This window comes from Conger conger, chromosome 15, assembly GCF_963514075.1.
Source record: "Conger conger chromosome 15, fConCon1.1, whole genome shotgun sequence".
Taxonomy (NCBI): Eukaryota; Metazoa; Chordata; class Actinopteri; order Anguilliformes; family Congridae; genus Conger; species Conger conger.
The window spans coordinates 16,723,621-16,741,863 of NC_083774.1; the positions used below are offsets into that span (position 1 = coordinate 16,723,621).

An 18,243-nucleotide genomic window follows, 5' to 3' on the forward strand; every position below is an offset into this window, starting at 1 on the left:
ACACCCACATTACTACAACATACATTTATCCTTTTTTCTTTTGATTGACTGACTAACCAATCAAACTATCGATCAATCGTATAGTATCGTAGGGTCCCTTCACTGGGGACATGTTTTCTGGCACCTACCTCCACCTCATCTTTGTCATTTTGGAAAAGGTTAGGAAATTGAAGTTTTGAGCTGAGAATATACCATGTCAGTCAGAAATGAAAACAACCTCCCTGAACAAACGTGCCTGAGATGAGCTCCAGAAACATGGATACTAATACTATATTTCTCCTGCTTTTCTCCCGTCTCAGAGAATTCCTTAAGAGCAGAAATAAAAACAAAGTCAGCTTAAATGAATGTAAGAAAAACGGGGGGAGAAAAATGCATCCCTTATGGAATTCAACTCTGGAATAAAAGTTTAATGACGGGTGCTGATGCAAGAATGTGTGTAAGATTGCAAGAGTCAATAACAAAGCGAAGGCGGACAGGAGCGTAGAGGTCAGGCGCATTTCTCACTCTCTGGCACCGACCCCACTTAAGGGTCTTCAGAGACCCTCCATCTCTGTGTGACAGTCATACACGGGCCTCCTCTCTAACCGATTCACACAGCACTACAAACTCCGCGAGGGCCTCCATTTTGTTCAGACTATGACAAGTCAACATATTTACAGTAGGTAAATTACAACAGACAGGTAGCTAGGTAATTGATACAGAGGTCATTAAAAGCCAAATGCACTTTAAAGGAAAACCCACAAATCACTTTGGCATTGTTAGAATTCGCATATTGGCAATGCAACCCAAGTCTAATTGTGCGTAGCTAGTATTTCAGTTTATCGCAATTAAACTAGAGTTCTGTAGTCCGGACGACATGACGTCACATGGAGATATTGGCAGCAGGCCGAATGGAGTTTAATAAGAGAGTTTAACTCACTATCGTGCCAACTAAAAACGAACAACAATAGATGCATCTATTGCTGTTAGCTGAATTTCTTTATGAGAAACATATTTTTTCATTTTTAATTTAACTGTCAATAATAGCGCCACCATGAGGCAAATTAGGGTGAAATTTGGTGCATGGCTATTGTATGCCAGGATCAATGATTGTGCAACATTTTGACAAAAGTTAACAAGCGGTTTTGATGGAATTGCAGAAAATGGCAGAAGACATAATAAAACACAAATACAATAAGGTCCAGCATTGCTGCTTGGCCCCCTAAATATCAAGTTTACTAATGCTGCAAGTGTGTTTTAGCTAGCAGTTTTCCTTTAAGGACAAGAATATAATTAAAATAAAAAATGGTTTCATATTGGTTTGGCCCTGTCAGACATTCACCCATCTTAACTGAAATACGTGGCAAACACAACAGTGTGTATCCTGCCCACACAGCTACGCATACTCAGGGCTGGAGCGCGAGTGAGGAGGTGGAGTGTTTTTCACCACGCTTCTGTCATTTCCATCCTTGAGAGACACCTCCACCTCCCTGTCACTTCTCCAGCCCAGCGAGAAGCACGCGCACCCAGATCTTATTAACCGAGCAATCACACCCAGCCCCCCCGCCCCTCCAGCAAGCGTTACACATTTGTGTAACACCTCCAGGAGTAAGGCCCAGGTTAACATCTGTGGATGGTAGCCATCTGTGGATGGCAACCAACATAACATAACACACATAAATAAATGCTAATTCTCCCTTAATAAAAGGGGAAGTGGAAGAGTAATGGTGGACTTGTACTGCATGGAACAGCTCAAGCCCTTCAACGCACAGCCCCTCCTTATAAGGCTGAGAGCTGCTCTCCATACTGACGAGGTCGTAAGACAAGGTAACATGCAATACCAAGGGAGTCTGTTCTTTTGTTTCCCCAAGTGTATCACGTCAAACTTGCTGGATGCTGTTCAAGCTGAACAGAAGATGTGTGTGGGGGGGCTTGTTAAAAAAACAAGCAAATGCTTAATGATACCCCACCTCCATCCCATGGACATGAACCACAAACCAGTGTACGCCAAAGCACCAATATCTGCTTATATTTTCTTATACATGCAAGATGTTTGGGGTCTCCTGGCTGCCACCTTCCAGCTAAAGCATAAGTTCTTAATGAGCCCCTGGGTCTTCAATCCAATTAATCTCCACTGTGGCAATGTAGACTGTGTCCGGGGTCATGTGGTATTATCCACCACAGAAGATAGTGATGAGGGCTAGCCCTGCTTCACTGCAGGAGAGGGGGTCCTCTGGTAAATGGGGTACCTGCACTGGCTCCATATGATGGATACACATTTTTCAACCAGTTTGCTTTGCCCAAATGTGTTCAGCAGCATTTATTGTAGCAACTGCTCCGATCAATCCTTGAGAGCACAGACAAGAATATGCCTTCATCTGAAGCATGTGATGCCCTGCCATGGCTTGTTTTCTGCCCGCAGTCTACAAGTTGGTGACACACAGACACGAGTCGGAGGAAGACACTTCATGTGTAGCTCGACAGCCAGACTGCGATGAGATGCTTGCTCCCTGGATGCCTGAAGCCCTCCCTCCCCAGGGTGACAGTAGCTCCTACTACAGAGCTGCTGGCCACATTCAACCCTGGTGCAGTCCAGATTCAGCACCAGAGCAGGGAGTAAAAACAGGATAAAAAATAAATAAATAAAAACTGCAGGGTTCCTGTTCTATGGTTCTGTCACTCTGTTCTATCATCTAAATTAATCCCTTAAAAAGTAGATTTAAAAAAAATGTTTTTCCAAAATTCCAAGTGTTCTAGAAGTCTTTGCTTTCAGTTACCTGATGTGCATTCAAGACAGAAAACATTCACGGTGACCTAGGTTTGCGCCAAACAGTAACTGTTGAGCGATTTTAAATATTAGTTCACCACCAACGGCTTTTTAATAGAAACAGATGCGACTTAGGTCTAACAATGCTAGCTGATTTGTTGCTTACCTGTGATTTCTTTTTTTAAGGCAAGAACAAATATTATGTTGATTAGAGTGTATTATAGCAGCCTAAAAATGTGTTCTCTCTGCAATTTCCCTATCAGCAGCCATTTTTGTTCCACGCACCACGTTTTCAAACTGGTGGCTAACGTTAGCGACGAAAATAATTTTTTTTTAATATGTTGGCGAACGTTAGCTAATGTTTGCCACCTTGAATGAACGCCAAGAGAGACTGTTTCATCAGCATTAGAATGTGAACATGCTGTGCCGTCCTGAAGTCCCAGCCGAACAGGGGGGCTGGTGTTATGGCGTAACACCAGAAATAATATCTCTGCCTATAATACAGTGCCAAGCATTGAAGCCAAAACTTTTCCTAGAGCAATCTCAAAAACCACAACAGCTCTTGTGTTTTGAAAACAGAAATAGCATGACTAGCACAGACTATCATCTAAAACAAAGACAAGCAAACTTGCAATATCAGCAAAACGGGAGCGCTGGTTCAGCCTCATTAGGGCCCAAGGACCGACTCAGAGCTGCTTATGTAACATGCCATAGCATAACCTGTAACAAATCAGGCAGAGGTCTGACAGGGTAAATATATACACAATGTTCAAAATGTCAGAAGTCAAAGTAATTCAACTTTGGACAGCAGCTACAACAGAAACCTGCATTTAAAATCCTGTTCAAACTGAAACCTACATTGCAGCAAAGCATTCTTGTCATTTTATTAGGTCAAACTGCAAATATTTTGCCTTTGTGCTGTACGTAAACATCTTTCTGTCCATAACTAGGAGCAAGGAAAACAAAACATTATACTTTTTTTTTTTTTTTTTTCATTCTATTTTATTTAATATAATCAAGAATCTCTGTGGGCACCTTTTCTGCACAGGGTGTGATGGGGTAGTGCATTCCATAATGCAAATTTCATATGAATTGGTTTTGTGATTTTATGGAATGCAGAACAAACCTTTTCTTCACCCACCATTATGATTTTTGCATATTTCTCAAAAGGTCTGCTCTCCAATGAGAGCTCAATCTAATCCTCAACTCAAAATGACAGGATTTTGCTGGACACCATTACGGTTTACACGGTATTCAAAATGTAGGCCTTTTCTCTTTCAGGTTCATGACCTTCTCTCTCTCTCGCTCTAAACTCTTTAAGGTTCATAAAAAAACCAAAGTCAAGCTTAAATTAATTTGTTATCACTTACCAATATGTTGTCCACTCTTGATTGTACAGATTTGCTGGGGGGAAAACAACAGAGGAACACAGACAGTCAGTAAAGTAGACACACAAGTTGCGTAACAAACCTAACCCAGATATATTAATAAATCAGAGTTATGTGAAGAATGACCTCCCAATACCTTTCTCCTCAACCACAGCCAATATATCTAAAGCACATGTCATGTGTTAGAAGGAGACACTGCCCAGCACAAGTCTAATAATAATACCCTGGCTATGCCTGGGTTATCTTTGTCAGCGATGCTTCCCCAACTGATATGAACCACTATATAGGCTAATCCACAGTTGAGATGTTGCAGATAAACCCAATGTAAATGTTCAATGCATCCCTTAATCCCCCCCAACACCTACATCGCCTTCACTCCCACAGTAAACAGGCTCAAAAACAGCACAGGAACGTTACTAGCATGTGCTGTTTTCCTTATCCTGCTTTAACCTAATTACCTCTCAAAAGCCTCCAGAAATGTCAGGTCATGTCAAACCAGCCTATAAATATGAAAAGGGACAACGCACCATATGAAACACTCAGAGGTTAACTGTGAAATGCAGATCTATGAACGCAGAGAAATATTATGTTGGAGGCACTGGATTGAGGAAGGTGGAGACTAGCGTTGAAGGTCGCAGGCTGTGTTTTTAATTGAAAACAATGAAATGGACAGAAAAGCAATTCAAATTCACAGAAGAATTGTACTAATAACTCGGAATGTTTTATACTAGCCAAAGTAAAGTATGTTATTTTAACTGGCTGAAAACTGAGCTCTACAATGTGGACAGAAAAAAAACTAACCAGCTGAAGAAGAAACAAACAAAAACATCCAGGTTTTATTTTTCAATCCGAGATATGGTTGATCAGGTGGTTACTCAGCTGGACAGACGGTAAGACTTCTAAGATTGTCGCCAAACGAGCCAGGCTTCCAGGGCTTACCAGGTTAAGATTGGATGGCACATAGTATTCAGCTATTCTTTGGTGGGACTGTAAGTAAGGATTAACAGGCTGTTACTGGGTGAGATTTGACAGGGTAGACGTATTAAACTGTTGCTAGGCGAGTTCTGTCCAGGTAAAACTCATGACAATTAAAGTCTTCGTCCAGCTTGCATAAAGACTGGGCACGACTTAACTAGACAGACTTAGCCTTAAATTAACCCCATGGTAGTGGGGGGGGGGGGGGGGGTATTGGCAATTTGCTCTTAAATGAAAACAAGAAAACCCTGTAGATGTTGCATTGAAGGCAGCTATGGGTGGTTGTGGTGGTGGTGGTGGTGTAAAAAAAGGGCTATTAACGGACACTGGCCAAAACATATTACTGTAGGGACTGATGCTTCAGCACAAGTAGATGTTCTGTGAATGCACGGTTGGGTCCTGAATCTCACAGACACTCTTATTCATTCATTAATTTACCTGTTAAGTTACATTATGAAACCCCCACCCCACTCTGAGCAGGAAAATACACCCCTTGCCAAAGCTGGTCTTGCAATTAACCCAGTCAGCTCACACCACATGTTTTTCATGGTATTTAAGTCTGGAGACTGAGATGCCCATTGCAGAATATGGTTGTTGTTTTTTGTTTTTACTTTTACTGTGTGGACTTTGATGTATGCTTGGAGTCACTGTCCTGCTGGACAATCTACCTATGACCTAAGACTCCTAGCAGAGGCAACCAGATTTTCTGTAAAAATGTCCTGGTATTTTGCTGAGTTCATTGTGCCATTGATCTTAAATAGTGCCCAGGGACCACTGGCAGCGAAACATCTCCAAAACATCAATGAGGTGCCTCTGCCTGTATGTATTCTATTTTGCTGACTGCGAATTGTGTGTATGGCTACACAGTTAAATTTAGGTCTCATCTGACCATAGCACTCTCTTCCACTCATAATTCCACTCAAGGACGGTCTTTGTGCTACCCTTCCAAAGAGTCTGCTGGTATGGGGGTGCCATTTTATGGGGGGGGGGGGGGGGTTACACTGGGTGACCCCAATACACAACCAATCTCTGCAATTCTTAAACTGCAATCCTTGCGTTACATCTATGTAGATAATGTGGACTTACATCCTCTTCCTGGCAAGTTTGTGACCATTCCATATGTTTTACGCCTTTTTGTTATTGCCCTTACTGTGATAAGTGGGATGTTTATCCATTTATGTACATTTTTTGTATCCATTACCCGACTTGTGATGGTCAAGTGTGAGTGTCTTCTGAATTGACAGTTCTTTGACTTTTCCCACGCTGGTGGTTGACAAATGGAATTTGCATGTTGTTACCACATTTTTTACTCTAGAGAAACAGGAAGTGATAGAATATAGTTCCTTTAGACTGAGATTAAGTAAAGTTGTATTGTCAATTTCACTTTGATTTTATTTACAATAATTGTTAGGGGCGGCAATCATTTGGGACCTCTGGTTTCCAGAAATTGATTACTAAATAAAAAACTTTGAAAAACGAGACGTAATGTTAATGTACTGAAATAAAAGAACATAGTTTTCCGGTATGTTTGGACATAAATATAGATCATTATCCATGTTGTTTATTATATGCAGCCTTTTTTGTCCATTTTTATTAAGGGTGCCAATAATTCTGGAGCCCACTGTATGTGGTTGACAACACTGCACTTGTTACAAACAATTTCCAGTTTGTCAGTTGCATACCTTCGTATGGGTATTGCCATATATCTGGCAGTATTACCAATTTGTCTTGCCACGTCCTTTTTCAGTCAAGAAATAGAAAAGGTTGTTTGGATAACATTTTATAGCCAATACATTTTTTTAAACCCCATCACAGCATTATTTTTTGGAAAATGAATCAGAATACATTTTTATTTAACTTCATTTGACTCAACCCATGCTGACCTGGACGTTGTCCTTACACCACTTCCCACCGTACATAAATAAATAAACAGAAATACAGAGAAATACACACGGCTGACAGCCATTTCCCCGTTGCGATTCTTTCATCTTCAGAGAATTACTCCAGTGTTAAGAGGTCACTAGTGGAGAGAACAATGTCTGCTTGTCCCGAAATACCCTGGTCTAGGTCACGGTAAGAACGTTTCCCTACCCCTCACTCTGACTGATGTCCTTAAAGTAATAGCATAGCAATAGCATTTCAAACTCAGAGAAACCATTAAGTATCCCGCATTTGAAGGGAATCTAAATTAAATGAAAACGCTTCGAAATAATAAAATAACCAGGACCACAAGGAAGGCTTAAAGCACTGAATTTGAATAGGTGGACCATTCCCCCATTTTGCCTCCATTAATTTCATCAAAGGCTACAGAAGCAAGTGAACTGTTTTACAGGTTTGACAGCATTAACTCACTTCACGTTAAATTGGTCACGTTTTTCCAGCCAGATTCAATGTGTTCTCAACCATAGCTCAGATTCCCTCAATGTCAGAACTGAAAACCTTGGCTGCTCCTGCCAAATGTAATGTCTTTTTTGTTTAATTGCACAGGCAGACAGAGGAGGGTCAAGGTGCAGTTCATTCTAGGTGAAGAAATCCAGAACAAATCATTATAGCAACGCATCTGAGCCTGAAAGTATGGAAAGAGAGAGTTTCAAATCAATTCACACGTGTGTGTACATATGTGGACAAGTGCATGCATGTGAGGGAGATATGACTTAGAGACATTCTGGGGTCAATATCAATAAGCAATATTTCACTGGTCATGTTGGCCTTTACGGATTTACATTACAGAACACACGTCAAATTGCAACCAGGTTTCTGCATTCAATGTGGAAAATGTAACGGATCTTATTTGCATATTAACAGTGAAATCAACTATTCCAGCGACGACGTGACCAAACCACCCCTTTCCTCATAACACCAAGATGTGCTTTCATCTGTAAATCACATTGAAATGAAGGGCAAAACTGAATTAATGGAATGGATTGGTGGCTGTTGGGTTTAACAGTGAATGTTACAGTGCTGCCTCCCCACCTACTCTAGGTACACAAAGGCAGTTTGTTTAAAGCCTGTTACTTGGGAAGGACAAATGGCAGTTGCACATTTAAACATGAAGATCCTACCAGATAACCATCTTACAATCTACCACCACCTCCCAGTGGGATCCATTTAGGCTTAAATGGCTTCTCTCCACCCTTAATAGACAAAACCATTTCTACACAGCCAGACGGCTGAAGAAATGAATGTTTTTATTGTATTTATTTTTTTGGGCTACTTAACAATTCATTATTATTATTTCTGCTAATACTGTTTCAGTGGCGTTAACTGCAGTGTTAGCCTATACACCAGAGGACACCGCCTTGAGAAATCAGCGCCATGTTTGCCAGCAGTGAAGCTCATTTCCAATTCTCTTTGAAGGTTCATCTACAATGCCCGGATTGGGACTTCATCCCTGCCTTCCTATTCTATCTGATTTCCCGTCTCCTATTCCAGCAAACAATTCTTTGCCAAAATGAGTCACTCATATAGCAAACGTACAATTGGGACATGAAGCCTCCATTTAAATTACAGAAACAGACTCAGCAAGGATGGAAAAAACATTAAAGGCTAATCCATTTTAAGGAGCAACAAAAATACCCCAAAAATGATAGAACAACACGTTTATCAATGCCACAGTAAAAGCAGCTTTAGAGATATCTGAAGCAGGCTAGATTTTCTTGCTCCAGACCATGAAGCCATTGCAAATCAGCAGGTCATCAGAAACTTCTCTAAATATTAAAATATCCATCACCACACAACTGCCAGGCCCAATTGAAAATATGCATTGAACAATAAAAAGACCACAGAAAGTGAACCATCCCTTTAAATAGGGAAATGTCAATTGTGTGTGCTTATTTGTTCCCACAGTGAATGTGTCTACTGAGCCTCACTTAACCAATAAAATCTGAGTTCAAATAAAACAAAATACAAAGGAACCTCTGACTTTCTATTCATTCTAATTTCAGTACAAACTCCCACTTGCCAATTGAACAAGTAGTGTCTATCAATGGGTCACCCACATGTTGGAAAAACAGGCATTTTCTCAAAATGCAGCTCACTGAATTAGCAAAGCCTTTGAGTAAAGCCTTTGAGTCATCTTTTCTCCTGCTCTGTAATGAAATGGGAAAACTATGTTTTGAACTCTGCATGAATGCAAGGCTGTCGCTGATGGAACCTGGGATGAAAACAAACTCTCTTCTATTCTCCTCGAGAGGCTACTCATCAGTTTCCAACCCTGGCTGAAACTTCAAGTAAACTAAAGTTGAGTTTCTAACAGTATATGAACATGAATCCACAAAATGCAAAAAAAATAATCAAATTAAATTAAATTCTCAGAATTTTGTAGCTATCACTCAAATTTGTAATTACCTGGTGAAGAGAATACTAATGCAAACAGCAGCAGCATAAGTGAAGAGAAATTGGTAATAATTAAGCTACTTTTGCACTCTATACTGTAGTCCAGATCTTGGTTACATACATAATTGTTTTGGAAATACTTTTCTGTGCTTGATTGATCTTGCCTGGTGACATTCCGCCAATTAAGAGCCAATTTTTAGAGTATTTCATAAAATCCAATACACTCAGTATATCCAAAACCAAAACAATTATGTATCTGACCCACGTCTGCTATAGTCTGGAGTAGGTGTGGCAAAACCTGAGTTAGATTAAATTAAATTAAATTTGAAGAGAATATATGAATAATATTCTGTGGCAATGTTCCTCAACTGCAGTCCTCGGTACCCACTTGCCAGAAGGTTTTTGTTGTAACCAGGAACTCACACACCTGATTTAATGACTGAACCAATCCAACAACCAAAAATGTGCTTGATTAGTTAAATCGCGTGTGAGTTCCTGGTTACAACAAAAACCTGGCAAGTGCATCTGAGGACTGGAGTAGAGAGACAGTGTTCTATGGCAGTGTTTCTCAACTCCAGTCCTTGGGACCCACTTGCCAGAAGGTTTTTGTTGTAACCAGTAGCTCACACACCTGATTTAACTAATCAAGGGCATTTTTGTGGTTTGATTGGTTCAATCATTAAATCAGGTGTGTGAGTTACTGGTTACAACAAAAACCTTCTGGCATGTGGGTCCCGAGGACTGGAGTTGAGAAACACTGTTCTATGGAATGTTGTTTGATGGAGGACAATTTTTATTTAAGTTTTAATGTCAACCTGAGCATGAAAAAATTAACTTACTTCCCAATTAAAGTTGTTATGTCCCAAACAGTCAATTGTGACCATTTTGAAATCTGATAAAAATGTAGGCTAACAACAGGAAAATGCTTAAAAATTGTTTTGCATTCGTGCCATTACCATTGAAATCAATGCTACTTGGTGGCCATCTTGAAAACATTCAAAACCATTTCAGATGGTTTTCTCAATGTCAAAACTGACATTCAGAACCATCTCAGATCACAACAACTGATAAAATTTAATTGGGAAGTAAATCGTCAAACAATGTGCATTTCAGACGTGTCACATCCATAACGCTGGTATCTCCTCATAAAAATCAAGACGAAGATAAATATTTTCAAAATTGCTATTTTTATGTTCAGCCAAGCCTACCTCATTACCAAATCAAACTTTATATCAAACTTTAAATTTCAAAGTTTTTTTTCACAGTCTCGCCAAAATACCTGTCTTTTTGCATCACATTTGTTCTGCCTTAAAAATATTTGTATCATTTTTATTTTAGGCCTTCCCCTCATGCCATGATAATATGCATTAACATTGCACATAAGAAGAGTAGTTTTCTGAGGGATTTTGTTTGTCATTTTGTGTACAAATGTCACATCCATAATGCTGGCATTGCCCAAATACAGAGTGGGCTCCAGAATTATTGGCACCCTTAATAAAAATGGATGAAACTGTACTTTTATTTCAATACATTTATGGTATGGTCATGTTTCATCTCATTTTTTTCTGAAAACCACACCAACATTATTGGCACATTATTAATAATTGTTGTAATACAATCAAAGTGAAATTGGCAATACAATTTTACCTTAATTTAGTTAATCTCAAAAGGAACTATAGTGTGCCATTCCAGCTCTTCCTGTTTCACTAGAGCATAACAATGGTGTCACAAGCACGCAAAATCACTTTGTCAACCATCAGCATGGGAAAAGCCAAAAAACTGTCAATTCAGAAGACACAGATGGTAATTGCCCATCACAAGTTAGGTAATAGGTACCAAAAAATACAGAAATGGAAAAACATACACTTAACACTGTAAGGTCAATAATAAAATTATATTTTTTATTATTAATAAAATAATAATAAAAATTTGCCAGGAAGTGCATATTATCACCACAAATGACAAGGAAGATGGTGCAGAGATTGGAACAACAACAACAAAAAAAACCATAAAACGGTACCTCCATAGCACACTTTTTGGAAGGGTGGTACGAAGATAGCCCTTACTGAGCACAATAAATAAAACAAAGCATCTTCAGTTTGCAAAACCTCATTGGACTACAACTGGAAGAGTCATGAGCTATGGTCAGGTGAGAACAAAATTGGCCATACACACCATCAACATGTTTGGTGACAAAATGGAATGCATACAAAAAGAAGCACCTCATACTTAGTGCCAAATATCATGTTTGGGGATGTTTTGCTGCCAGTTTGGGGATGTTTTGCTGCCAGTGATTCAGGGGCGCTATTTAAGATGGGAAATGGAATGAATTCAACAAAGTACCAGGAAATCTTGGCAGACAATCTGGTTGCCTCTGCCAGGAAGCTGAGACTTGGTCATAGGGAGATTGTCCAGCAGGACAATGGCTCCAAATATAATATAATAATCAAAATCCAGACTTCAATGGCCACCTCAATGGCCTCCAGACTTAAATCCATGAAACACCTGTGGTCTGAACTAAAGAGAGGTGTATCCCAAGGATATAAATGATTCTGAAAAGTTGGGAGGAATGGTCAAAAATCCCTCCAAATATGTTATTTAACATTACCAAAAAATTATAGGAAAAGATTCATGGGTGTCATCTTTGCCAAGAGTGTTTGCACCAAATATTAAACCAGGGGTATCAATAATTGTGGAACCTGCTTTTTGGTGAAATATTTTTATTTATTTAAAGACTTTTTATTTAAGACTTTGTTTGATGCCAAAAAACTTTGTTTTAGTTTACAGCATTTTTAGTGCATGTTTATCAAGGGTGCCAATAATTCTGGAGCCCACTGTATACCATCACTTGTACGTGTACGTGTACTTCAGAAAGGCATTCCACAAATCACACTGCATATTTTTTCAGAATATTCTGCCAACTCACTGCACTTGAAGACATCATAGCAGAAAAACAGGATGGTGGTGAACTCTAAAATGAGCTCAATAGCTCTGCAATACCTCAGAGTGTACATTACATTAACAAGCAGGTGAAGAATGTTTACAAATGACAATAAACCTGAACCATTTCACAAGACAATCCTCACACAGAGGAGACGGTGCGTTGGCTGAACGACAATACAAATAAAACAATAAGGTAGACCACAGTGCATTTCATTGTTTCATTGTATCGAACAAGAAATAAACCGTGCAAAAACAAACCCACACCATTTTATTTGAATGACCAAAAAAGATACAAAATTGCAGAGCTAGGAAGAATGCAGAAAGAACAAATACACCGGTCGGTTATCACGGAGAGGTTAATAATAATATACAATCAAGGAAGTACCAATTAAACACATTGGGCAATTGGCAAGGGTTTGTTCTAAGATCTGTCTTTAAAAAAAAACCTAAAATGGCATGTTTAAAGTATGCGATTGTGGCCATAAACACATAATTGCACGGATTATATTACTAATTAAATGAGAAACATAAAGGAAAATAAAATGACAAAACATTTCACTTTAATCTATATCAGGGGTAATGTTAAGGCTTTACTGATGTAGCCTATTCAACACACTATTGAGTAACAATGCATGGGTATAAAATTCCAAACAAAAACACAGCAAAATGCTTGAGAAGATTGAACATTTTCATGATTACCAAGGTCAGCATGCACCTAATACAGTAACAACCTTGATTCCAAAAATGTTAAAACAGCACAAAATATTGGCTGAGTTACCAGCATGTGTTGTGAAACCATGTATCTTAATGTTTGCTAATCTTTGCAAGGTAAAAATATACATATAGGCCTAAATGCACCTCATCAGTCGAGCTTGCCATGAAGCACACACATGTAACAGGCACGTAAGTGCAGTGAGAACAAGCCCAGACTTGTTTTCTGGCCAGTACAACCGAGAGCAGCACAATAGGACATTTAGATTTACTTCTTTAAATAACCACAGTAGACAGCATGTTAAAATTATTTATGCAGTCTGTACATCTAATTATAGATTGCAACAGGCATACTGTTTCCCACAAAGCATCTGAAAGTGCACACACAACTAGTGCACTAAAACAATCATGTCAAACGCTTCTTTCCTTGTTATAATAAATCCCTTTTACCACTATTGTAAGGTACAATAGTGGTAATAATGGTAAAATGACAGTGGTATGGAGTAGGTATATTTAATCCTCATTATACTACTTTTAATAGCCACAAGCAACAAGTCACAGGCATATCCAACAATGAGATTCTCATATTTTCAGGATCCAAACTTATTACTAATAGATGTGTATTCATCATAAAAACGCAATCAGCAGAAAAACTAACATTGTGAACTGTTCTGGTATGTTAGAAGCTATCAGCTAAAATTATACAGACGGATAGGGCGACATTGGTTCAGGCAGTTAGAGCAGTCGTCTGGCAGTCGGAGGGTTGCCGGTTCGATCCCGCCCTGGGCACGTCAAAGTGTCCCTGAGCAAGACACCTAACCCCCAAAGGCTCCTGACGAGCTGGTTGGTGCCTTGCATGGCAGCCAATTGCCGTTGGTGTGTGTAGGAATGGGTGAATGAGAAGCATCATTGTACAGCGTTTTGGATAAAGGCGCTATATAAATGCCAACTATTTATTTATGCATTTCATTTTTGAGTTGATTCAGCTATGCAGATCAGAGTGCTATTGGTATTTTGACTGGAGAGCAGAGCTTGAATTTCTGCCCAAAATTCAGTTATGGAAATGTTAACCTACTCGACAAACAAGATCTTTTACATGTCAGAGAATTTTAAAGACATGGACTACATAGGAAATCACAGTCCTTCTGTTGGCGTTGGAATATCTACATTTATATAAATATTATCAGACATATGCTGAAAATTGGAAACTCCACGCATTTCAACCAAATGTCACTATCATGACAGAGAGCTAAATGGCTATTATTAACTGTATCCAGGCGTTGCAATACAAGCTGAAAATTAATGTCAAAATTGTTCATTGCAATAGGAACAACAGAGTGGATACATTTCTTAAACCAACATTTTTATAACACACTGGTTTAAACTATACAACAATACTTTTTGAATTTGGCCTTTTAAAAAATACTACACAAAGCCATACTGGACTAAGTAATTTAAAAATGTGGACTGGATGGACAATGCATATTTTGACAATGCACTAGGCTAGGCCAGAGGCAGGATGTGGTTCAGAAACAGTCTTTGATACGCACAAACTTTCAGACACAGCATACTAGCCCAGTCCTGGTTAACAACCCCTACCATTCTTTCTTAGTGATGCGTTTTTGACAGTACAGGCAAAATTTGGACATCATGACCAAATGCAACCACATTTGCAGTGGTCAACACTCTTCAGAAATCAAAACAGTCTGTTTGTCAATGTCTGTTCATTGGTCATCCTGTTGTGGATGAAAATAAGATGAAAATAAAATAAAGCAAGTGCCTATTTCCTTCCCTGTAATAGTCAAGGTGGGAGGAGGCTGAGATGAGGCTTCCTCTCTAAACTGAGGTCATCCAGAGATCACACATTTTCGTTTAGTTAGATAAGTAAGATCCATCACTGTTGAATGCATTCAAAAAGAAAAAAATTATTGTTTGCATAATCTTGCCCCTTGGTACGATTAGCAATATATGAACCTGTTGCCACAAAGTTTTTGAGGAAATGCACATAAATGCATAAAGATATTGTCTATCACGCTCGATTTTCTGTAGAGTATATTTTTTCTGTGTTCCAAAAGACTGAATAATTGCTGGGAAAGCCGTTGAAATATTACTGCAATGGCACCAGACCGCAAACTCAGGAACCCCGAGATAGTAACACTGGCACTTGGCAGTAGTAGTCCTGTAAAAAGCGGTTGTAGTCAAGATGAACTGAATGGGAGGATTCTGTATCACGTTAAAAAAAAATTAGCTAGTGATATCGAGATATCAGAAACGATGCAAAACACCTTAGTTTTGGAAATAAAAGCAGGCGTGGCAATGTCAAAAACAAGAGGATTTACTGTCAGCAACGCCTACCATCACCCCACGACTGCCCGTTGTTGGTTTTTACAATACTGTGTGTACCCGTTACGCCTGCTGGCAAATAGCGTACTGGAGGTCATATATTTGTAATATTCAGCTCTCGAAAATTCAGGGTGGTGATGATGCTGTCGGTGGTTGTGGGGCGGTGGGGGCTACGAATAACCGTGTCAGCGTTTTCACCATTACAGCATTTTCGCCACGATAAAGCGTAAAAAGAATACGCATGAGATGCCAACGACGGACAGCCATTGACACTATGCTAACGTTAGCTAGCTAACGACGCTAGCAAGCTGGTTAGATACGCATAACACCATACACCCTGTCAGATTTACGACCCATAGCACGTCATGGACTGCACAAGTATTAATTAATATTTCCCAGCAAATCCTTCTCAGTCACTGTAATCTGCACATGCAAAGCTAGTAGCATCATTTGTGATGTGTATTTAGCGTCGCAAATGAGGGTATTTTCCATAGTGCAGAAGCTCCAGTAGCACAGACATTACGTTGCACCAAATACATTACCCACTACCTGTACCCAATTATTTATTCTTAAAACAGGAGCATAACTCGCACGGCTGCAATACGCTAACTAGCTAGCCACCAGTGCAATGTGAAGAGCTAAATTCGGACAGGACACACCTATGTAGCTAGCATAAACAGCACAACCTAGCTAACTGATTTTATTCAGCCATTAGCCATATTTCAGTATTTGTTATCAAAATAGTCTTCCTGCCATGGCCATCATATCAAACAAATTGTGTTTATAATGAATTTGTCAATAGCTGAGAGCAGAACTTGAACAACGTTATAGTTAAATGGCACGGCGATTAGTATTGGCTCGAGTAAACCAGATTAACCACCACATATAATGGTAATACTAGTCAAAATAATGACACTTCGATTCCGATGAGTATTTAGCTAAATTAACATGACATGGCAATTAATGTTAACGTTCATTGAGCCATCTCTTCTTATACTGTGGCGTTAGCCAACTTGCTTCACGGTGGATAATGTTTAACGTAAGCTAGGCTATCTAACAGCTATAACGTCACTTCTATGTTAACACATTCATGAAATAAATGCAGCATGAAAACCCCAATGGTCAATCGCAAAGCAATGTTATTGCAGATTAGCCCGCTAGCGCGCTACCAAGACACACACATGTTTTCATTGATCCAAAGGGGGAGGGGTAACAGCTAACCGTCTAGCATTTGTTTTTAAGTTCTTACCAGATGGAGTTTTTTATTTTGTGCTGCAATGCACTGGCCTCCGCCCCCTGCAGTCCTGGAACCAGAGATGGTAAAGAGCCTATTCCCGAGATAGGCTTCTGTAGGTGACCAGGTTGTTGTTGATCTTCTGCCATCACGATGAGATTCAGGAGGGGAGGAGGAGGAGGGGGGTCTTTAACAAGTAGGCCTCAACCTGGACCTCGAGAAAGCAGTTCTTCCCCGACTAAAGTACATCACGGAACCACCACCCCTTTGCTGCCGTTTCAGTTATCATTAGATCCACCGGTCTGAATAATGGAAAATCATGACTAAATACTTCGCATCTGACACTTTACATGTATGTACAAAAGATACATGTAAAGGGAATGGAAAAAACACGCTTCGCTTGGGATTCCGCTGCAGCCAAGGGAGCGACCAGCACGCCTGCTGCTGCTGCTGCTGCCAGGCAGTGGTTGCGCAGGCGCACTGCAGCAGCAAAGCAGCAACAACATTAGCTACAATGGCAACCGAAGAAGAGTGAGCCGCTGGAACATTTAATATTCATTCTATGATTTATCTTTTTGTCAATTGTCATGCTCTTCATACAGTTTGGTTTTCTATTTCAACTATTCTGTTTATATTATGAACAATCTCAGGCTCTGTTGTTTAAATATATTTCCACGATCCTGTATTTTGTCGTTGTAGCCAAGCTTGACTACTCTGTGACACTGGACATTACGTCGGTTGGTAATGCACAACCATGGTATCAATCACGCCCAATTTCCATTAAAAATGTATTGAAGGCGCCCCAAATTATTCGTTTTCCTTTTTGGACCTAATCCATTTCAGTGGAGTTAACTGTTAGCTCCCGTAGTTAAATGTATAATGGTATATCTATAAGTGCACCCTCCAAATCTATAGAATTTGACCACATTAGGAGATGGTTAGTTAGGTTTGCCTACTCTTTTTTTAGTGCCTTGCAAGCTGGAGCTCGAGGCTTTCACGTAGACATTGTAATATGGTTTCAGCCTTAAAACCTAATTTTTCCCCTTGGTGCCCTTAGTATTGTTCCAATTGTCAAGGCTAGTGAATAAACACCATCAGTGAATACTGCATACTTCCTCTATCAGCATAGTATCTATTTGTTATGCATATACCAGGGCAAAACCAGGCCGGATGACCACAAGGTTTCAGACTTGTAGTCAGTAGCTCAGTGCTGTGCATGATGTCACATAAATGTCCTCAATCTAAGTGCACCATTTCTGAATTGTGGATTGTTGCTGGGCCAACATACTGTACTGACTTCTATTTGCAGAATCATTAGGCTGCTCCTGTGTTGTCCTGTATGGTATTATAGTGAAGTTTGTATGCTATTCTCTGTCTCAAATCAAAGAAAGCCATGTTTGATTACGTCATATTCTTGAGCTATCTACATACATGCAGGAACAAAAACTATTCATAACAAACTATGTACAGAGTTATTATGAGATTATAGCCACCTCTTTGTGCTCTTATTACATTATAATAGCTGAACTTGCTTTGTAGAACAATCAATTGTGACTTGTGTATGCAGG

The 18,243-nt window shown here is 39.5% G+C and overlaps 1 protein-coding gene across 1 annotated transcript in view; it reads right to left on the minus strand.

The window, feature by feature from the left end:
* Positions 1–17,139, minus strand: part of LOC133111977 (DNA-binding protein RFX7) — a 35,394-nt gene extending 18,255 nt beyond the window's left edge. The window contains exons 1-2 of the mRNA XM_061222630.1: positions 16,691–17,139; positions 4,117–4,150 (exon numbers count right to left, since the gene is read on the minus strand). Coding sequence (XP_061078614.1) covers positions 4,117–4,150; positions 16,691–16,824 — 168 coding nt within the window. The 5' untranslated portion in view covers positions 16,825–17,139. The remainder of the gene's footprint in view (positions 1–4,116; positions 4,151–16,690) is intronic.
* Between the last annotated feature and the right edge of the window lie 1,104 nt (positions 17,140–18,243).